This window comes from Eurosta solidaginis, chromosome 3, assembly GCF_040869045.1.
Source record: "Eurosta solidaginis isolate ZX-2024a chromosome 3, ASM4086904v1, whole genome shotgun sequence".
Lineage (NCBI taxonomy): Eukaryota > Metazoa > Arthropoda > Insecta > Diptera > Tephritidae > Eurosta > Eurosta solidaginis.
In genome coordinates, this window is record NC_090321.1 from 82,337,926 (window position 1) to 82,362,902 (window position 24,977).

The window sequence follows — 24,977 nt, forward strand, 5'->3', positions numbered from 1 at the left end:
ATTCAAATTCACCACTATATAACACCAACAATTTGACAGGGGCATACAGGTTTACTGTCACTCAATGAGGAGAATGAATGCTCTTGTATGATACGAACTCTAGTTTACACGAAAAAATATGACTCGTTGCGTTATACATAATATGTGTCGTATTGTAGTTGTACCGTATATACTTATATTATGTCAAGAATCATTTCAAAACTACTTTTCTGGACATTGCCGGGGCTTTCAACAATGTCTCTAAACTAGCGATCATGAGGGGTGTTAATTACTTTGAAGTTTATGCAGCCCTAACCAGTAGATCGGCTGCATGCTTAATCGCAGGAAGATGACTTCGCAGTGGGGGCTGTATGAGGCCATAAAATCGGTGGACTGGTGAACTCCGCAGGGCGTAGATACTTGTCATAAACTACTTGCTTAGGCTGTTCGATGATGGACCCGTCAAATTTATGGCATACGCAGATGACATTGCATTTGTTACAAGTGGAAAATACCGTCTACCAATTAGCTCATTGATGGATTGTGCGCTTCGGATATACATATCTTGGAATCTAATGTCTTGTTGGGCGTCAATGTGGAGTAGAAGGATGTGATCTAGTTTACAAGGTGGTATAAGATCGCGAATTGGACTAGAGATAAACTAGACGGGGTGACCTTGCAGGAGAAGCCTTGTACAAAATATCTGGGAATCATTCTAGTCAGTAAGCCGAAGTTGAAACTCAACATGGAGGAGAAAGTGAAAAGCGCCTCGAGGGCACTTTATATATTGTTATATATTTCCAAACGCCAAATCAGTTTTCTACTTCAACAGACCTAGGAAGCTCGGAGTGTTCGTGCATGTTTGTGTTAACCGGGCTTAGTTTTCGGAAGGTCGTGGTTCCTGCTGCAAACCTCCCTAGTATGGGAGTATATATTTAACTACATTATTTCATGCACTATGCGGATTAAACCGTCTAAAGACAAAGAGTCATAATAAAAGCAAAAAGCACACAGCCTGTAATCGTTGTTTACTCTATTAACTGGCTTAACAGAAACGGACGGACTTCTTACAGCAGTGAAAGAAAAATCTCGAGGTGGAGATCGTATCACACAACAAAAAAAGAACTATGCCGACGGAAAGGTGTGCATCATCACAAAGAAAATGTATACATCAGCGTGTGGAGGAGACAGGTGTCGTTAATCTTATGAATGTATTCTCAATTCCCTACCCTACCTTGTATTGAGAGTTACTGGCACTCTCCCATACCCAACCAAAACAATAAACTCATTCTTGAAAAGTATAATTTTATAGTGTGTTAGAGTGTAAGCCATCACTGAGCAGAATCAACATAGGGATAAATATTCATCTATATTGGGTCCCTGGGCATATGGGAATATATAGAAATGAAAAAGCGGATGAGCTAGCTAGAAAGAACGAATCGCTCGAAGCTTGTACCGCAGACGTTCCAATCAGATTGGCCGAAGTTAAAAGATGTCGAGAGGTACACATGATTGACTAAGCAGTAAAGTCGTTGAGCGCGGAGCTGCAAATGTGGACGGCCATGTGCAGATTTTACAACTTTAGACTAACAAAGTTACTCTTATCATTATATGGAGGGGACTTTAGATAGACACGTTTTCCAATATATGCTACTTCGAACTAAGGAGGCAGTTGAAAAGTAAAGTCCTCTCTCGGCAAACGAAAATTATGCTCTACAAGTCACTTATCGTCCCCGTCCTGATATATGGTGCAGAAGCATGAACCATGCCAACATCAGATAAAGCGGCTCTGTGAGTGTTCGAGAGAAAAGTTCTTCGAAAGATTTTGGGACCTCTACGCGTTGACGATGGCGAGCACCGAAAAAGATTTAATGATCAGCTATATGACCTTTACGCAGGCATCCACATAGTCCAGCGAATTAAAACACAGCGTCTACACTGGCTAGGCCCTTTTATGCGTTTGAAAGATGACGCTCCGGCTAAAAAATTATGTGTATCCGAAACCGCCTATGGAAGCAGGGACGAGGGCGGCCTTCACTCCGCTGAAAGGACTAAGTGGAAAACGATTTGAATTAACTTTGTGTGACCAACTGTTGCCAGGTAATAGAGCGAATAAGCAACTGGCGCGCCTTGTTGGACGGCCATAATCATTTAAACGTTTAAACGCCTAACTATGGACTCATTCAGTCTATGTAAGGGCCTCGCGGATCACCCAATTCAACCTATTCTCATCTAGCTATCCGCAACCGGCTAGCAACCAAGGTCGCTAATATAAAAGTTCACTTGATTATTCTCCGTAGTATTATATTACAAAAATCAATTATTTAAAAGATATCTCGTTCAAAAGCATTGCAATGGAATTTTTGAATTGACAAAATTGGTAAAAAATATACATACAATAAAGAACGTATTTGGTTGAAAAGTGACATTTTATACCCAATGGCGAGTTAAATCGTTTTTGTTGAAGAAAAACTGAGAAACTTTTTCCTAATTAAATAAAAATAAAAAACGTTCTGAGAACTAAGGAAATAGCTATTCTTGTGGCTTTTAGCAACATTCACATTCTGTTAACTTCTTCCAGTACTGAGAAACTTACAGGTTACTATGGATTCAAGGCGCGGAAAAGTTACACAAAAGTAATTGGAAAACAATTTTCTAAGCGGCGTCGTCCCTTTGCAGTGGGTTGGCAAAAACACTACGAGTCTGCCATGAAAAGCTTCTCAGCAAAAATGCATTTTCCTTCGGAATCTGCGCAAAACATGAAGATTCCTCAAGTTTGCTGGAAAAAAATAATAACAGCACATCACAAATAGAAGAAAAGTTCAGCGTATATCTCCTCTGTAGTGTACTTATAGCACCAAAGTTATTATTTTGATATAAGAAACTGGTTAATTTTTTTATTTTATTAATTGTTTAGTTATTGTCAAATTACCATTATCACGATTAAAACTGTGTAATCTAATTCGGGAACTTTAACTTGTCCAACGCTAGCCAGGTGAAATCGGCCAACGGAGTGCTTTCTTTTATAACAGTAAATACTTCGTGGACAATGAGGGCCTCATGGTCGGAAAGTTTTGCTTGCACAATGAAACCTTTACTTACCGACTGAGGCGAACGACTTTACCGGTGGTCGAAACACGGTCACAGCCAGTACTAGGTTTAAGCATAAAAATATACATACATCAAACTATATGGCGGACACCTAATCGAAATAAATCTAACCACATTGTGATAATTGAGCGTCATGCAACTCAACTCTCACATTTGCTATCTGAGAGCAAAAGTCAACCCGATGGAATGTAAGAGCAGTGGCAGCATATCTCTAAAACGCTTCGTACCGCCGCCAAAGGAAAAGTTGGTAAACGGCGACCTTTGCGCCTTGGAAATGACGTCACTAATGGCAGCTATACTTTTGGAATAGTAAGGGACCTCCTTTATATGCGAACCAGCATTAAAAAACAACGAAGTCAGTTTAAAAATCTAGCGAAGAATTAATCTTCTCAATTCGTCAATCAATTCTCTCGGCAGACGAAGATCATTCTCTACAGGTCACTAATCGTACCCGTCCTGCTATATGGTGCAGAAGCATGCACCATGAAAACATCAGATAACAAGTATTTCTATCGGAACACGCCCTTTAAAGCAGAAGAAGAAAACGGCCCACACTCCGTTGGAAGGACCAGAGGGTGTAGGATTTTGCGTGAGTACCTGCCGACGTCGGCCCAACCTCACGGATGCATTATGGTACACGAGTCAAAGCAGGTTTGACATGCCCCTAACGCTCGCTTACCTTGGTCCCAATCTATGATGTGAGTGGACACACCATCACCTAACTAACACCTCTTCCATTCTAAAGGCCATGGCACCCGGTTGCAGTGCAACTCCATATTCGGGCTAACCAACTCTTATCGCATTCGGATATCAACCATAACCACCGCGATGCTCCCGAAGGACCTACCGCAAATTTGCAGATACGATGCAAGCTCCGTGGGCTATCTTCTCCCTGTGGTGCCACTTTAGAGTCTTTTCTGACTTTCGCAGCCGAAGCTACTGCCGGTTCAGTATCTATCTACTCCGGACTAGCAGCCTAGGGGTGAGGTGGGGTTAGACCCTCGCGCACATTAGCGAATACACACACAATACGCCCATGATCATCAATGGTGACCTACCGGCTACTGGTTCAAAACACATCCAAAGCATACTTCTTAAGTAGGTCAATAGTCCGAATAGTGGAGAGCGCCTCACTTGTATCCACCCTTCCCCCTTATATCATTATTCCCAAACTGCTAATGTCCGTGATGACAGAGTACTACTGGAAGAAGGGGGGGGGGGGGGGGGGGGGGGGGGGAGCGATTTAAGTTCCTTTGGCGTGACCAACTGTGGAAGGCCATAACTGTTTGAAGAGTTAAGCGCCAATTAAGTAATTAGGTAATCTCTTCTCCTTTCCCGTTCCACTGCAATACATAGTTTTCTATTTATATATTCTTATGTCAGACTGTTGTCCGATTTTTACAATCTGTTTAACCTTACTTTTCTTTACATGAGTCAAACACCAGTAAGAATAATGATGATATTTCCTAAACAATAATCTGTTATTCTATATCTTTCTGACACTTTCATGCAATTGCAAACTACGGTTATATAGACAGACTAGCTAGAACAACTGGGTATAATATTAACCCATCAAAATTTGAAAAATCACTGCAACTAAGCAGAAATTGTTTCATTATTTCACAAGTCATGCGGTTTACACGACTATACGCCCCGTGCCCTCTTTGATATCACGTATTATTGCGTATCCCAAAGCAGCAGGCGGCAAAGTAAAAATCGGAACAATATAACATTAACATACAACAAAGATTAACAAAAACATAAACTCGATACATATTAGGGATACCAATTTTTTTATGCTTGCGGAACAGATATTTTCGGGATTTTATATGGCTGTCCCGTGATCGCGGCGTTTGTCACGCAAATAAACGTAAAACCAACTACTTCTCTCTGTGGAAATGACTACACAAATTTGTTGTTTTCACGGAAACTAGGTTGATGTCTAATGTATCAGATACTATAAGGTCCCTAATAGAACTAAGCCTAACCCTGGAGGGGGAAACCTGCAAGAAAGGTACAGCACAAAATATTTAGGAAATATATAAGATAGTAAATTGTCGTGGAGGCCTGTCAAACTTTCGTCCTTTGAGCTCTAGAATCTAGAGAGGATAATTAGGAATTTCCTTACTACCACTATTGATAGCAACCTCATATATGGCTTTCAATACGAGTACACCAAATGTAAATCTGACCAGATTGCGCTACTCAGCATAGTCTCTACTATCGAAATATCTTAGTTAGAAAGGGATTGTAGTCTTGTGGCCTTCGTAGACATAAAAGGAGCATGTAAGAATATAAGTGCAGATACCATAAACAATACCTTAAAGAAGAGATAATAATTGGCGAGAAGGGAGATTAAGGCATATGCCGATGTAGACTCAGTGTTAACTCTGATAAAGTAAAAACAATCATAACTACCAAATGATACAAAACACCACTGTTAAACTTACCAGAACTAAATGGTGTGCGCCCAAACCTGGCAGATAAGGCCAAATTTCTATGCGTAATCCTGGACAAAAAGCTGGACTGGAAGCACAACGTCATTCATCGACAAAATAAAGTGTACGTTGCATTACCTTCATGTACAAATACCAAATTGATGTGTAGCACAACTCTGTCAAGTGGTTGCCTGCGCAATATGTAGCTTTTCCAACCCAATTGTCAACCTCACCTACCCGTGGAGAATACTGTTTCATTAAGAGCCGAGGCTCTGGCGACCCCGTACTACTTATCGTTCCCCAGATGGTCGGGCTAGTACCTTAATGGTGCTTGTTACCGGAACGTATCGGATTATGCATCCGGAAAAGGACCATTAACATCGATAACACTCGCCAAAGCCTTCGGGAAGTGTCCTTATGGCTACAACAAGGTTTATCGGTCATAAAAGGATAGAAGGTAACGAAAAGGACGAGGAGTTTGGCAAAGTAGGGTGCATCATTTGATGATTCGACGGTAAACGTCACAATATATTTAGAGAAATCAAAGGATACAGGAGTAGCATATGAATCATTAAGCAGGAAGGGCGTGGAGAAAAGCGCGGAGCTGCAAAATTTCGAAGATCATGTACAAATCCTACGACGTTAGACTCACAATTCTGCTTATAACTCTAAAAAGAGAATATTTATAACTCTAAAAAGAGAATATTTAAGGCTCACGATGGGCATACTGGACACTGCCTTCTGGCGTCGCATGCTTAAAAGTAAAACGTCCTAAGTTACAGCAGATGGAAGAACTGCGAGCTGCATGAGGAAACGGCTGAGTACGTTCAGTGTTCGTGTCTGCGCTCGCTCCAGCTACAGGGATAGCAGAGTTGCCAGATCTCGAGGTAGCTATTAAGAAAAAGAAAAAACAACCTTTAAATAGGTTTATTTATGAATTCGATTTTTCTACAAGCTAGCCACTCCGGCATTTTCGGTACTTACATCCGCACGGAATCCCTCAATTTATAAACTTACACTTTCATATAAATATGGCAATAACAATGCAATACGCAACAAGCATCATAAAACACATACATACATACATATGTACATATTAACATAAATATGTGGAAATCCCTAAAGTACAGTGAGCTTTGAAAAGATGCCAAGTCAAACGGGACGTTTGAGTATTTTTTAATAAAATTCCAAAACTTGTTCTTTCTTCAAATCCATATACATACACACATACATTTAAATACAGATTTAGTTCGTTTGTGGGCGTTTGAAAACTCAGCTCATAAGTATGCTATTGTAAATTCAATATGTTTGTATGCCTCTAAAGCTGATACGCAAGTTGATTTAACAAACTGTCGGCTTGACTGACATTCAGCTTACTTAACAAACCAACTGTTGAAAGACATTTGGTTGGTGTTGATGTTGGCATGCGTTTAATGAGAACGGCAAAAATGCAATGTGTATATGTAGATATATGTACATCTGTACATACAAAAAGTTTATACATGTATAATATACGAATATACATTGTATATATATGTATATGAATCTAAAATATGACAAAATTCAATTTTGGTGTAAAATTTTAGAATCACGAGTTTTTGATGTTTAAACATCTTTGCTCACGGTATGATGGAATATGGAACGTAAGCGTAAGATGTAATTGTAAGTTCAATTGTTAGCGCAGGAATAGTCTTTGTATGTGGTATGCTACGTCAAGGCTATAAGTATGTATGTACAGAGAAAGTAATTACAAGCGTAGTGTGTAGTATGCTGCATGGAGTAGTAAAGAATGTGACCGTAAGTGCAGTTTTTACACTGTAGCGTAATGTGAAAACACAGTTTGTGATAGAGTTCATCTGAGCGAAATCACACGGTAACTCAAGGCAAACACGTCACTTACAAAAAAATTAAAGTCTCCGAGCATATACAAACATTTTTTGTATGCAAGTGCTCGAAAAGGTGTACACACTTGTTTATGGGGTTTTGTTGGTTGAAATCTCTTTGTACATAATTAATTAAAATATATATTTTTTTAAATCAAATAAGAAAACACAAGATAAAAAAATAAAAATAGAAAAAAATAAAATAAGTTAAAATAAAATAAAATAAAATGACATAAAATAAAATAAAATAGAATAAAGTTAAGTTAAGCAAAATAAATCGGTATAATAAAATAGAAAAATAATTTAAATTAAAAAAAAAAATAAAATGAAAATTAAATAAAATAAAAAAATAAAATAAAATAAAATAAGATAAAAATAAAGATAAAAAAATTAGATAAAATATAATAAAATTAAAAAAATAAAATTAAGTAAAGCAAAATAAGATAAAATAAAATTAAAGAAGATCAGATATAATAAAATAAAATAAAATAAAATAAAATAAAATAAAATAAAATAAAATAAAATAGAGTAAACTAAAGTAAAATAAAATATAATAAAATAAAATAAAATAAAATAAAAGTAAAATAAAATAAAATAAAATAAAATAGAATAAAATAGTATAATATACATAAAATAAAATAAAATTAAACTTAAATAAAATTAAGTGAAAAAAATAAAATAAAATAAAATAAAATAAAATAAAATAAAATAAAATAAAATAAAATAAAATAAAATAAAATAAGATCAGATACAATAAAATAAAATAAATTAAATTAAAATAAAATAACGTAAAATAAAATAAAATAAAATAAAATAAAATGAAATAAAATAAAATAAAATGAACTAAAATAAAATAAAATAAAATAAAATAAAATGAAATGAAATAAATTAAAATTAAAGAGGATAAAATAAAATCAGATAAAATATAATAAATTAAAATAAAATTAATAAAATAAAATAAATGCGAGGTAATCAGATCCCTTGGGACGCGTCCCCCGGTGGCGGATAGGGGAACGCCCGGAAAATATGCCAGGTAGGTTGGAAATCAAATACCACCCGCAGACCAAAACTTGATAATGCAGTGAAAAGGGTTTTCTCTTTCCGTGCCTGGCTAGCACGCATTTCACAACCAACCCCTTATGGGCCAACCACCCATATAGGAGCAAAATGGTTCCTAATATACACATGGAAGCATCGGACGAGCATCGCAATGGTCAGGGGCGATGCGGGATACGATTGCCTGACAAACTAATTGACGAACCAGCAATAATCACTATTCTTAACCCGTCTCTGGCTGTTTTACCGAGTCATTCGGTAACCACAAGAGCGGTATCACCTGGGCAACGCATGAAATGGACCAAAGAAATGAATGAGCACATCATGCGAAGCTACTACATAATTACTAAAAACGAAACAAGCAAAAGTGGATACCGAACGAAACTACACGAAGCTTTTCAAAGGGCTTCTCCAGATGTTCAGGCTTCAGTTCAAAGGATAGGCGATCAACGAAGTGCAACAATAAGAAATAAACATATATATATCAGGAGACCCATCCAAGTATAGGCCAATTACATGTCTCTGTACGCTATACAAGGTATTAACATCCTGCCTGGCCGACACAATCTACTACCACATCGAGGTCAACGAAATCATACATAGCGAACAAAAAGGTTGTACAAAAATAAGCAAAGGTTGTAAGGAGCAACTCATCATTGACTCGGTTTTTATGGAAAAAGCATCCCACAAGCAAAGGAAAATCTATTCCGCCTATATTGACTTTGCTAAAGCTTTCGAAAGCGTCCCACATTCCTGGCTGCTGGAACTACTAGGCATATTTAAGATAGCACCGAATGTTAAAAAACTGCTGCGCCATCTCTCGTCCTTGTGGGAAATTACTTTAAATATAAGACAAAGAAACGGTCTCATAAAATCGACTCCTATCCCTATTAAAAGAGGAATTTTTCAAGGAGACACTTTAAGTCCACTATGGTTTACCATTAAATCTCCACATCTGACGCATTACAAACTGTCACACCTGCTATATATGGATGACGTTAAGCTGTATGGCGCAAACGAGCGTCAAATAAACACACTGCTGGAGCTTACAGAGGACTTTTCAAATGATATTAGAATGTCATTTGGAATTGACAAATGCCGCAGACTGAGTGTAGAAAACGGGAGACCTGTACTGCGAAACTTTCAGCTATGCGATAGCCAGACGATAAATGGCATGTCTGAAAGCGAATGTTACAAATACCTTGGATTGATTCAGGCCCGAAGGATTTAGCACAGTGAAATAGTGCTGAACACAACAAATGAACACTTGGATAGCGTCAAGAGCTTACTTAAGTGATGTTTAAATGGAAACAACCTTTTTAAAGCCATTAATATATACGCGATCCCCGTACTCACCTACACTTTCGGAACGATTAAATGTTGGACACAGAGTTGGAGAGCGTGAAAAGAGCAACAAGGACGCTGCTAACAAAACTTGTTGCACATCACCCTAAATATGCGATGGAACGCCTCTACTTGCCATGCCAGGATGGTGGCCGAGGCATGGTAGATATAAAATATCTGCACAAGAAATATGTTCATAAGCTGCGCATATACTTCCAAAACCAACACAGCCCCCTCTTAGAAACGATATGCAAGGCGGATTTAAAGTATTCCCCACTAAAGCTTCATGATGTTACGAGGCACGAGATCCCCTCCGATCGAGAGCACATACAGTCTCTGATACAAGAGTGGAAAATGAAAGCTATTCATGGAAGACACGCATATGCTCTGGAACATGCAGAAGTGGACAAATCAGCATCCAATGAGTGGTTAAGTCACTCTGGTATTTACGTTGAACCCGAGGGGTTCATACTGGCCATCCAAGACCAGGTTATTGCGACAAGGAACCACTGCAAATACGTAATTCGAGCTCCTATTGAAAATGATAATTGTAGACGACGCCAAAGACATCCCGAAACAATTCACCACATAACCGGTGCATGTGTTACATTGCCGGCTACCGAATAATTAACAAGGCATAACCAGGTAGCAAAGATCGTACATCAAACACTAGCTCTGCGTTATGATCTAATTACAGCGGAATGCCCATACTATACAAATACCCCAGAGGCAACGCTAGAAAACAGCGCTTACAAAATGTAATGGAACCGGTCTATTCTAACAGATCGTACCATGCCACATAACCGACCTGATATAACGATCGTAAATAAGCAGGAGATCAGGCTTGCGTAATAGACATAGGTGCTCCAAATACACACAACCTACAGGAGTGCTGTGCCGAAAAGCTCAGAAAATACCAAAGTCTGGCACACGAAATTAAGGATATGTAGAAACTGCACAGAGTCGACATAATTCCCATTATAATATCCTCAACTGGAGTTATCCAAAAATCACTAAACTGTAACCTTGAGCAACTTCAACTCACCGAAAAGCGACGAGCGATACAGAAGGCTGTGATTTTATCGACAAGCTCCATAGTTAGGAAATTCTTAAGCATACACTAATCTACGATGATTTATATAAATTTAAAAACCTGATACATATGTAGTTATTTATAGAAAATCTCACCAATAGCTGTATAACCAAACCAATTTAACTAGTTAATAGAATTAAATAGCATTAAGTATCTTGTTGTTTATAACCGATATATAATGTAAACCCTCAAAGGAGAAAATTTTAAGTAAGTAAAATAAATAAAATAAAATAAAATAAAATAAAATGAAATAAAATAAATAAATAAAATAAATATAGGGCGCGATAACCTCCGAAGAAATTTTAGGCCGAGCTTATCTTCCAATTTGCGTTGTGCTCATTTAATTTTTCCTACAAATTGACGGGACCGGACCTACTTGTTTTATGCCGACCCCAAACGGCATCTGCGAGGCAGATGAGTTTTCACTGAGAACTTTTCATGGCAGAAATTCAATCGTAGTGTTTGCCAAACACTACCCAAGCGCGACCCCGCTTAGAAAAGTTTTCTTCTAATTGAAAAAAACTTGTTTCTAAAATTTTTGTTGTTGCTTTTCCCGCGGCGTGAACCCAGGATCTTCTGTGTGGTAGGCGGAGCACGCTACCATTACACCACGGCCGCTAGGTAAAATAAAATTAGAGTTAATTAAAGTAAACTTAATTTAATTTAAGTAAATCGGTTTTAATACGATAAACTATTCGTTTGTTATGATTTCGGAAAATTATAGATTTGCTATCGAAGTGTAACCAATTTGTAATAGCAATTTGTTATCAGCATGTTAACGAAGATTTATCGAATTTATCAATTAGTTATCGGCATATTGTCGATTTTTAATGTCAACCCATCGGTTCATTATAAAACAGACAGCTTCAAAACTTCAGTATAAAATCGATGGCACACATATAACTCTTTGATAGGAACGCGTTAAGAAACCAATAAGAAGGAACTGACAATGACAATGACAAGCTAATAACAAATCGAGTTCTCGAATCTTGTCGATATCATTTGGCCCCGATAAAAAAGCCGAAAAACTGTAATCAAAAAGGCCGTAAATATTTGTTTCTGGTAAAGCAACTAATGTTGTGATTTAACCCCAACCCCCATGTGGGCACTAGCTAAATTAACAAAAATTAGCTTCCAGACGTACATCTGTTTGTTTACACATCGAACTTCACGGATAATTGTTACACACGCCTTTTTTGTGAAGTTACGGTACATCGTAAAATAGTCAGCTCTTAGTTAGCTTTTACGGAATTGACAGTTTTTTGCACGGCAATTTGGAGAGAAACGTCTCTGCCTTAAAAAAAAAAAAAAACAAAAAATTAACTAAACGTCGATACTGATTTAAAAATTTGTATACCTTTTATGGAAATAAAATGATATATTAAGTTTTTTACGAATCTCATAGTTGCAGCTTCTTAAAAGAGAAGAGGTAGACCCACCAATATGTATACCGAATTGATCAGGACAGTCTGATTTGATTTAACCAAGTCTGTCTGTCTGTTTGAACGGATTTTTTAGATATGTTGATAAAATTTGGTGAGCGGGTATATTTAAAGCGAAGATAGTCCCGTCCTTACTTGTTAAGTTAAAATATTCAAAGTAAATCACAAATATTGTTTTTATTTCTTTCTAGCTCCGCCGGAATCAATAATAATTTTGGATAGTAAAGGTGCGACGATAAAAGACTATAAATTGGGTCCTTACAACGAAGGTGCCGTTATCAATATAACTTGTGTTGCGGTTGGAGGTAAGCAATAGATCGTGTATAAACCCTTTTTATAATTTTTTAATATTAATGGAATAACATTTTATCAGCATTTAAGTCTATGGTAACTCTGTCTAGTGGGGAAGGTGATTTTTTGCACACAAATTAATCAAAAGTAGGGATCGGACAACAACCTGAAATTTTTCCGTTTTACTCCTCCTGATAAGAACTCCATCTCCATAATCTTGCGATTGAAATTTGGGAGAAGAGAAAGTGCATTCCCTTGAGGGAATTTCCTAGTGGCATCAACTGACTGAGTTGTTTCTGCCAGTTCCGTACTGATTTTACATCTCTTCGGCATGGAAAGCGCCCAGCGAACGATCATTGTGTTTCGTATCCTTGTCAATTATTGCTGACACGTCAAAAAAGTGCAAAGGGCTATATTTTTAAACCAAGTTCAACTCCTTCCGTGAAGCTTTGTATAGCCGTATATATGGAATTTTCTCACTGATAGACAAATTGATTCCTACGCAAGGGAATCTGTTTTGGTTGACTCCCCTTATGTGCTGATTCAAAATTGTCTCTATATCCTTCAGGAGAAAATAACTTAGGCTAATTAACGAGGACAGTTGCTCGAATCTTCGTGTCTTTGGTATCAGTACTAACTTAACACCTGTTAACAATGTAGACGAGCAGTAGAGATGCCTTATCACTTATTATTATGAATTGAATAAGGCTGAGGATATATGGTTTATTCCCTGCTTAACATACAGGGATAGACCCCTCCCAGTCTTGGATATTTGAATGTGTCAATTGAACATTGACAGTGGTGAGCTTTGTTGCTAGCTACCTATACATTCCTGAAAGTGAGTTTTAAGTAAGAGGTTATGTCTCTTTTTAGACGGCTTAATGTAGCTCCCGTCTGTATATTTAAGAGTGCCAATTAGATTTGTGTGATCTTCAGACATTCGTGATTCTTTGTGATTGATTCTTTTTATATATAATGGTTGTGTTTAATTAAAACTGAGTTGTGCATAACCGAATATTTCTAATAAGCCGACCAAAGTCAGCAATTAATCTATTATCATCATACCCAGAGGAAGAAGAAACGAACCTTGTACATCTGGTCATCTTTTTCACACTTAACAGCTGCAATTAATTAGACTGAAAGCTTCATCAGTAATATGTGCTGTGGTGGTGACTCGATGTTGCCCCTTTATTTATGAAAACAGTGTTTCAAATGTTGTTTTCTTAGCTGGAAAAGCATTTATAAATAGTACTTAACAAAAAAAAAAAAAAAAAACAATATTTCAGAAAACAAGTTAGAATGAAGTCAAAGAAATCTAAGAATTTCTTATATAAATCTACGTAGAAGAACAATATGAAGAAAATAATTTATGCGGGCATTCACTCATCATTATGTTGATTGCCGCCAGCTGTCATTATAATCCCACATTCATGCCAACACACACACATACACTCATACACATGCGCACACGCACACAAATGATTGTAATACCTACTAAGCTGAAATCGTGAAGAAAGCACGATTTCAGAGCAAGGGTATACACAATAATAATACAACAAAGGAGAAAAAAAATTAACAAAATATATGAAAGGAGTGAAATTACGCTAATGATACGACATTGCGACGTATGCGGGAAATCTTGTGGGGTGGAAAAATGAAATATTATGAAAAAGCTAATGTCAAAATGCCACCACAAGAATACGCACTTGACTTAAGTAAAGTGGCATGACAACAAACGAAGAGCAAAGAAATCCTAGATATACAGAAGAAATATAAAAAAATATGCTATTAAGCCATATGAAGCATGAATAGAGTGAAAATGACGAGTGCGACAAAATCGACAAACAGAGAGACATATATATGTTGTACAATGAAGAGCGCACAAATATATGAGCGATCCAGTTGCTAATTTGTTTGCTTGGCAAAAAAGAGGGTGGCTCGAAAGTAGCACAGCTGAAAAAAAAATTGAATAATTAGATGAATTGGTAAAAGATGCGCATGTACTACTTAAGACATGATAAAGATGAGGAGTAAGAGCCGGTAAACATTTGTTAGTGCACCACAGCATTACAATGAGCTGATTGAGATGGCATGAAAAAAACAAGAAAGTAATTATATGACGGATACAATAACAGTCATTGAAGTGTGGGAAGTTATAGCGATAATGATGATGATGGAGCTGAGCCAAACAGCAAAAAAATAATTAAGAAAAAAAAAAATTTATCAGTAGCGGTATCAATATTTATTTATCAATAGCAAGGTACCCGGCATTGCTCGGGTTGAGCAGATACTAATCTAAAAAAGAAGATGTATTTTAACACACTCCTTCCTGTTACTCAAAGTCAGAAATTAGTAAAGATTTTATTCATCTCCTTCAAAGTTTTTCATCCAATTTTTCTCATTCTTACCCATTATAATTTCCTTATCTCTACCTTTTCTTTTTTTACACCCTCTACCTCTCTCCTTCTTTTTCTTAGATCCTTAATTCTTCTAATTTGTCATTCTTTGTTTTATTTTTAAAGTATTATTTTGTCACACACAATTCATACTCAAAATCTCATAACTTAATCCAAATATTTTAGCTGCACAATTTTTGTCTATCATCCCATATAGATAGCTATTTTTACAATGGAATGCTTAAATTTAATAAAAACTTTTAAATCACTCAATGCAATCGCTTTAACTTTTTTGAATTAAATGCTATGACCAAACAAAAGTTCTGCACTTAAGTACTTACATGGCGTATGAGTAACTTTTACTGACATACAAAATTTTCGCACCACCCAGTGGCGCACCGTGAAATTGAAAAAAAAATAATTTAATTTAAAATTCTTAATTCTGAAATTGTATCTAGCGATACAAGTGTACCTGAAAAAAATAGTACGGGCTCGATAACCAACGCTATAACGGCCGCACCTTCCCAGCTCTCTGGTGCGCTACCCGCTACTCCTTTGCAGGTGACTGCCGTGCCACCTCGTAGGGCTGTATTTGTGTCCCGATTACACGCCTCGCTTACCGAAAATGACATTGCTCATTACGTTTGCTCTAAACTTGGTGTTGCACCCACTAGTAACATCAATGTGTATAAATTTAAGTTTAAATATGAGAGAGACTTCTCCTCATTTAAAATATCCCTTTCAGATGAATATTTCGATAAGGTACTTGATTCCTCTTTTTGGGCCAAGCATACTGTGGTTCACTTGTTCACGAGAAAGGCGAGGGCCGAACCTGAAACGGTATGACGAACACAGTAATAACAACACAAAGGTAATTGCTGATCTGTCCCGTCTTCTCATTAATTACCAAAATGTTCGTGGTTTACGATCAAAACTTGTTCCATTCTTCCTTAATTCTTTCAACTTTTCTGCACAAGTTGTAGCTATTACGGAGACCTGGCTAAAGCCTGATAATTACAATTCTGAGGTTTTTTCAAATAAATATGCTGTTTATCGGCGTGATCGCATCTCTAGAGCGGGAGGTGTCCTTATTGCTGTTGAATCTAACCTATCGTCTGAGTTGATTTCGCTGGACAATATCTCTCATATCGAATTCATAGCAGTTAGGCTTTCATTCGGTAGCTATAGCGTAATTGTTTGCTGTTCATATATACCACCTCGTTCGAATATGGATGTTTATGCTAGTCATAGCTCGGCCATCTGTGATTTGCATTCGCAGTTGGGAGATAACGATCGACTTGTTATTGTTGGTGACTTTAACTTGCCAACAGTTAGTTGGGTTAATATAAGTGATTCAAACTTTTTAACTCCCACTGCTCAACAAGAGTTTCTCAATTGCTTGTTAGACTCATCTCTTTTACAGATTAACAATGTTCCAAATAGTGGAAATAAAATGCTGGATTTTGTATTTGTGGATGGCTCGGTGGGTACTGCCCTTACGCGAATACCACCTTTATCCCTTCCAGAAGACCCTCTTCACCCTACGCTAAAGATATCACTTGATATGAGCCTACCCCGTAGGATTAAAGTACAGTCTCGTCCCCGATCTAGATGCTTCTACAAAGCGAATTTCATTATGCTCAATGATCTGTTGGCTTCCCATGATTGGTCGGATCTCTATGCTTGCACTGATGTCGATTCGGCTATCTCTATATTTTACAGTACGCTTCTTTGATACCTGCATTCCTACTCGCTATACCCTATGTTCGACTAAGCCCCCTTGGTTTTCAAGGCAACTTATCAGACTTAATAACATTAAATCTAGGCTTTATAAGAGGTTCAAGAAATCTGGAGCATCTGCAGACCTCTCTAAATATCTAATAGCTCGTTCTAAAATTCACCGTCTTAATCAGCTTTGTTATAAAAATTACTTGTGTTGTTGTAAAGCCCAATTTTTTAGAAATCCAAAAAAGTTTTACAGTTTCGTAAATTCAAAGCGGAAAACTTCTGGGTATCCTTCCTCATTAACCTTTGGAGGTAAAAAAGCTTGCACTGATGACGACGTTGCTGAACTATTTTCTGAGTTCTTTAAGTCCACGTATTCATCCAGTGGTTTTCATTCCGGTCAATATCCCTATCACTTAGATAGCTCGAATTACATTAGGAATCCTGCTATTGATGGTAATATTGTTCTTCAGAGTCTTCAATCTTTGAAGCCCAACTTTTCTCCGGGACCGGGCGGTGTTCCTAGTTGCGTGCTTAGGTACTGCGCCGAAAACATGTATAAGCCTATTTTAAAATTATTTGAGCTATCTCTGGGATCTGCGTCATTCCCGGCACTTTGGAAACAGTCTGGTAGTAGGTAAAAAGTTGAAAACTACAGTGGTATTGGTAAACTTTCAGTCATTCCTAAAGTCTTTGAACAGATTGTCACCAGTCAACTGCAATATCAATGTTCTAGTCTTTTATCTGCATGCCAACACGGTTTTATTCATCAAAGGTCAACCACTACAAATTTGCTTGTATTCACCTCTATAGTTATGGAAGGATTTTTAGCGAACAAGCAAACGGATGTCATCTACACGGACTTCAGCAAAGCATTTGATACCGTCAACCATGAGTTGCTTATTCATAAGCTTGATTTACTGGGCTTTCCATTTCACCTATTAATGTGGCTAACCGGACCCAAAAAGTCCTGTTCAAGTGCAATCTGTCGGAATCGTTCGGAGTTTCCTCCGGCGTACCCCAGGGAAGTCATCTAGGCCCTTTGCTCTTTGCCCTTTTCATTAATGACTTGCCACAGACAATATTATATTCCCATACTATAATGTATGCGGATGATGTAAAACTTTGTTACACTTACTGTCCTACCGATTTGAGTTCCTTGGATCTTCTTCAGGCCGACTTGGGCGTATTGTTCATCCATAAGCTCATTATTGGAGAAATTGATTCCGCGGACCTCCTCAGCCGCTTGTTTTTTGCGGTTCCCCCTAGAGTATCCAGACACTACGTTCCTTTCTGTTTACCCCTTTGTCGACGAAACTTTGCTAAAAATAATCCTCTTCTTATCTGGTGCGCGCACTACAATGACTTGTATAGCTGCATCAGTCTTGAATGTACTTTTGCCACTATACGTAATGCAATACTTGCCTATCTAATTTAAGAGATACAAGCTAATTTAATTTGCCGGCATTTTATTCCTTCGATAAAAAACAGGAACTATCTCGCTTAAGGATGGAGGAACATTTATCAACATGTATCATTAAGAAGGAACAAGACAGTACTGTGTTGATTGGAATCTGGTGCATTCCAGCAACGTAAAAACATGCTTTTTCATGAGTCATTGACCGGAACCGTATGCATTCCGGCAGTATAATCTTATGGGTCAGGCATCGAGCTGATTGGAATCCGGTGCATTCCAACTACACAGGCCATGTTACTTTTTTATGCCTTGTGATGGCGTATCCTCATTACACTACTCTTAGCACTGCCGGATTCCCATGACATGCTGATTGGAATCTTGTTGCATTCCAAAAGGAGATTGGAATCCACTGCATTCCGAAATCATGCTGAGCGGAATCTGATGCATTCCGCCAGTATAAGATTTCGGCATAAGATCTTATTTCTACTCATATTTCTTATTATTATTATATTCTGAAATTAAATAGTAATGTTCATTAATATTTCTTTGTTTGTAATATAACATTGTTGAAATCTCGATATATCTTAAATTTTATCTTTTGAGTTGTATATTTATATATCTTTTATATTATGCAGTCGACCATAGTTTGTCGTCGACTTTAAATAATAAATAAATAAAATAAAAATAAAAAAAAACACCTTGATCGAAGGAACCTATAGCCAAAATTTGGTGATGATTGAAGCGTGGGAAATACATTTCCATAGGGAACACACACACACCCACAGAATTTGATTTTTATATATATAGATATATTCATATTCACAGAAATTCCCTTTAACACATGTACATTTGGTCATAACCAATCGTTCCCGAAATGGTCGGGCTTGGTACCGGAACGTACCGGATCTGCATCCGCCAAAGGACCATCAACATCAATAACACTTCCCAAGGCGTTCGGGGTGGGTTCGTGTAATTGCTCTCCGAAACTGTTACACTAAAACACTGTCAGAGTATTATTATCGTAGTCGCATAGTGGTTAAGTCATTGATCAATAAGATTGTTTGCTTACATTCAAGAAATATCTTGTAAATATTGTTGCAAATTTTAAGAATTCTCGACAACTCTGTACCTTCTATTATAGTTAGATTCACTGAACCTCCGAATAAATAAACGCAAATTGTCTGTATGTAAAATGGCTCTTATGAACAGAACTACTTTGACAATTGATCTTCACAATTTTAAGTACATGCGCACTTCACTTAAAGCGTGTTAAAATCAAACTGCTTTTTGTTCTCAGTTCTCTCGTGCGCCTATTTCACACAGGGTCTAGACTTTCCGTAAATAACCCTCTCCGGTATTTTCTTATTTATTGCTCGTTTTTCTATCTCATATTCATTGTTACCTCTGTACATATGTTTGTATATGCAGCACTTATTGCTGTGCATATCTCTGCATTTCATATTTTCTGTTTCCTTCTATGTATGTGTGCGCTATATATTGCAGTGTACATGTATGTGTTGCTTTTATACTCAGTTGAGCAGAGCTCACAGAGAATATTAACTTTGATTGGATAACGGTTGGTTGTACAGGTATAAAGGAAACGAGATAGATATAGACTTCCATATATCAAAATAATCAGGATCGAAAAAAAATTTGATTGAGTCATGTCCGTCCGTCCGTCCGTTAACACGATAACTTGAGTAAATTTTGGGGTATCTTGATGAAATTTGGCATGTAGGTTCCTGAGCACTCCTCTCAGATCGCTATTTAAAATGAACGATATCGGACCATAACCACGCCCACTTTTTCGATATCAAAAATTTCGAAAAACAGAAAAAGTGCGATAATTCATTACCAAAGACGGATAAAGCGGTGAAACTTGGTAGGTGGGTTGACCTTATGAAGCAGAATAGAAAATCAGTAAATTTTTGGACAATGGGCGTCGCACCGCCCACTTTTAAAAGAAGGTAATTACAAAGTTTTGCAAGCTGTAATTTGGCAGTCGTTGAAGATATCATGATGAAATTTGGCAGGAACGTTACACTTAGTACTGTATATATACTTAATAAAAATTAGCAAAATCGGAGAACGACCACGACCACTTAAAAAAAAAATTTTTTAAGTAAAATTTTAACAAAAAATTAAATATCTTTACAGTATATAAGTAAATTATGTCAACATTCAACTCTAGTAATAACATGGCGTAACAAAATACAAAAATAAAAGAAAATTTCAAAATGGGCGTGGCTCCGCCCTTTTTCATTTAATTCGTCTAGAATACTTTTCATGCCATAAGTCGAACAAAAATTTACCAATCCTTGTGAAATTTGGTAGGAGCATAGACTCTGTAACGATAACTCTTTTCTGTGAAAATGGGCGAAATTGGTTAAAGCCACGCCCAGTTTTTATACACAGTCGACCGTCTGTCCTTCCGCTCAGCCGCTAACGGGATAACTTGAGAAAAAATCGATATATCTTTACTAAACTTAGTTCACATATTTATCTCAACTCACTTTATCTTGGTATAAAAAATGACCGAAATCGGACTATGACCACGCCCACTTTTTCGATATCGAAAATTACGAAAAATGAAAAAATGCCATAATTCTATACCAAATATGAAAAAATGGATGAAACATGGTAATTGGATTGGTTTATTGACGCAAAATATAACTTTAGAAAAAAATTTCTAAAATGGGTGTGACACCTACCATATTAAGTAGAAGAAAATGAAAAAGTTCTGCAGGGCGAAATAAAAAACCCTTGAAATCTTGGTAGGAATACTGTTCGTGGTATAACATATAAAAATGAGTTAGCGGTATCCAACAGATGATGTTCTGGGTCACTCTGGTCCACATTTTAGTCGATATCTGGAAAACGCCTTCACATATACAACTAAAACCACTCCCATTTAAAACCCTCATTAACACCTTTCATTTGATACCCATATCGTACAAACATATTCTAGAGTCACCCCTGGCCCACCTTTATGGCTAAATCTCGAAAAGGCGACCACCTATAGAACTAAGCCCCACGCCCTTTTAAAATACTCATTAGCACCTTTCGTTTGATACCCATATTGTACAAACGCATTCTAGAATCACCCCTGGTCCACCTTTATGGCGATATCTCGAAACGGCGTCCAGCTATGGAACTAAGAATCACTCCTTTTTTAAAAGACTCATTAACACCATTAATTTGATACCCATATCGTACAAACAAATTCCAGAGTCAACCCTGATCCACCTTTATGGCGATATCTCGAAAAGGCGTCCACCTATAAAACTAAACCCACGCCTTTTAAAATACTCATTAGCACCTTTCGATTGATACCCATAACGTACAAACGCATTCTAGAGTCAACCCTGATCCACCTTAATGGCTATAACCCTAAATGGCGTCCACCTATAGAACTATGGCCCACTCCCTCATAAAACACTCTTTAATGCCTTTCATTTGATACACATGTCACACAAACACATTCCAATGTTATCCTCAGTTCATTTTCCTACATGGTTATTTTCCCTTATGTTTTCACCATAGCTCTCAACTGAGTATGTAATGTTCGGATACACCCGAACTTAACCTTCCTTACTTGTTTATTCATCTGCTGGTCTTGCTGTTGTTGTCCAGCATTTATTACTAGCTGCATAGTGACGTATCGAAACTGCTAATATTTGCCCTCCTCTGCTAACAGCCAGACATAAAGTCCTCGATACAAGCCAGCAGTTGATGTCACCGTCTCCTCTAAGAACTAAGATATCCTTATGCCCTGCATCTCAGATTTTGTGTCGAAAATTTTAAGTAGCGAGGAGAAGCTATTCCACACATCCCTCGATATGACGCTGGCTGAGCTGAGTCACCTAATTTGAGTGACTAATAAATTCCCAAACAGTTATAATGGCCAATAGCATCTTTTCTACCGTATACTTCATTTTCGCGTGTCACAAAGCTTCTGACAGAATATGCCCAACAACGCTCCTTTTCAGCATAAATCCATCCCTGTACAGGATCAACATACTTCCGTCATATATTAATTCACCACCCCATTCTTACCGTGCGGTAGAATAAGTGGTGAATATGGCAACTGAAACGGAAGCCGGCGCACAGTAGTTTTTCGTGTCGGATTGAAGTCGAAGATGGTCGCAATGCCGTATGCCCGTTATTCAACAGCCATAAATTTCTGTTAACAAAGCCATATTTCTCAAGAATTCGGTCACTTTGCCGAAGTTGTCGGCAGGTACAAAAGTGTTTTAATAATTGTTTTTAAGAACAATGGTTTGGCTAGTTTACTCTTTTCTCTTATAGGTACCATTTCCATAGGTGTTTATTAGGTCTGTTAATCCCGAGATCCCGAAATTTTTTCAAATATTCAGAGGTTCTAGAACAAAATTTAAAATAATTCAGTGAAATCATTATTTCATATTAAACGTTTTTTGCGTTTTAAGCATCGAAATTGCTTTGAAATATGTGCACCATAATTTTTAAATTTCTTTAAGACAATTTCAAACGGCGTTCTGCTCGGTCTAGTAGTCTAGTCCTATAGTTTTGTTTTTGTTAAACGTTTATGCATAAAGCCGTTCGTAAGTTATTTGCAAAAAAATATATATCTTAGTCCCGGGAAACCCGAGCAACTGCCCTCGTCTTGTCGCGCAATTAGCCTCAGCTCAGCTTTGGAGAGAATTTTCGATCAGCACATTAGAGAAGACAAACCCAACAAACTCCCTCTGTATAGGCATCAATTTGTCTATCAGAAATAAGTGTGATAGCTCAGTATGTAGAGCAAGCTACAAGAATCCGTGGCGTGTAGGTTCGAAGCCAGGACAGCGCCCACTATATTTTTATTATAACTGCAAGTGTAGACCTCTCAAGTTTAAAATTTAAAACCACTTCTGTGCACTCATTTTCAAGAAGACCGTCATAATTTAAGTTTAAAAACAAATTTGGTTTGTTAATGGGAACACAATTTTGATTGCTGAGTGCTATTCATGCTAAAGAGAAGAAAAATCACTTCTGAGCTAGGAGGAACAACCGAGTCAATTGCGGCTACTAGGAAATGCACTCAATGGGTGTACTCTCTCCTCTCCTGTGGACCTTAGACCACGCTTACACAATATTTAATCTACAATAAAGCGTTAGTAGATAATCTGCGCGTTTACATATGGGACACCCTTGGGAACTAGATTATTTTCTGTGAAATTTATACGTTTCCCTTTTATTCTAATTAGAGGTTACACCCTTGAGGTGGAACTTTTTCTATGCAAAAAAAAAAATCCGAATATACAAAGCTTGTTCATAATTACCGATTAATGAAGAGAACATTTTTTATCGGAAATCTAGCTATATTAGTAACGATTAGGAGTAAAGTACGGAAATGAAGTTAATCTCGTTATATGTAAACTAAGTCTTAGTCATGGATGACCTTCTTCAGTTATTGAAATCCAATAAGTTAGAAACACAAGTATGCCGATGACTTGTATTCTATATAGCAGGGATACACGAGAAAACAATATCCAGTCGCATACAACAAGCCCTGCGAATCATAGAAAGATGGTGTGATAGCAAATGGCTATCTATAAGTCCTAAAAAACTGTGCTTGTGACTTTAACCAGGAGATCAAAACTACCTCAAAAAATTTTGCGACAGAACCCTCTGGGATTGGAGGAATACTGAGCCTGATTCAGATGTCTCGTTCACTAATATATCAACATTTGTTGACGGAAAAAGGGGAGCTGGCAACTATCGGCTGAACTTTAAGAAATTCAATTCAATTCAATTCAATTTGCTTTATTACGTCTATGATTACGTAAATCTTACAGACTAGCAATTCTAAATTATTGTTTACAAAGAAATATATTCCAAAATATGTATGAAGATTAAGTATAATATGATTCAGCTTTAGTACCAAAACATGATCTCGGGAGTGTGAAGTCTAGATCAAGAGTAGAGAAAATCTTATTAAACTCTGCGAGAGCCCTTGAAATAGGGTCATAATTAAAATAGTTGGCTCTGATTACTTTGACGTGAAATGGATATTGCGTACGAAGCGTTCTGCACGGAACATTGAAGGTAATTTTCCCCAGAATTTCCGGGCAGTCAATCAATCCACAAACTAAATCATAAATAAACATGAGGGATTGGCTAGACCGTCTAGACACATGTGACTTCATGCTTATGAGGGCGCGTCGAACACTATACGAAGGTATAGGATCAGAAAAATTAAGGGGTTTAAGAGCAAATCGAACGAAACTCTTCTGTACTATTTCTAGTCTTAGTGAATGAACAGAATAAATTGGATTCCAAATAATAGAGGCATATTCCAGTTTTGAACGCACCAATGAATTATATAATGTTTTTCTTGTGTATGGATCTGTAAAATCTTTGCCATAGTGCCGTATGAAGGCCAGATTCGAATATGCCTTGGGCAAGACGTAGCTGATGTGATTAGCAAAAGTAAAGCCCGAATCGAACATTACACCAAGATCAACAAATTCGCTTACGGTAGAAAGGCTATGAAAATGTCATATGAAAGCACTTCTTTATATTCAGTCGTAGGTTGTTTTTAATGCTCCAATTAGTTAAATTATTGAGATCATTTTGTAAAAGAATTACGTCAGACACACTCGCAATGGTTTTGAAAACTTTCAAATCATCTGCGTAAAGCAGATAATGTGAGTTCCTGAAACAGGTACCTATATCACTAATAAAAAAAGAAGGAGAATCGGTCCAAGAAAACTTCCTTGTGGAAGGCCAGAAGTGGCTTCAAAGGAATAAGTCTTGACATTCTCAATTTCTACAAAAG

At 37.2% G+C, this 24,977-nt stretch overlaps 1 protein-coding gene across 1 annotated transcript in view; it reads left to right on the forward strand.

Annotated features, from left to right (window-relative positions):
- Nucleotides 1-24,977, forward strand: part of side-VIII (sidestep VIII) — a 930,757-nt gene that overhangs the window by 547,024 nt on the left and 358,756 nt on the right. Inside the window, 1 exon segment of the mRNA XM_067772586.1 lies at nt 12,538-12,651. Coding sequence (XP_067628687.1) covers nt 12,538-12,651 — 114 coding nt within the window.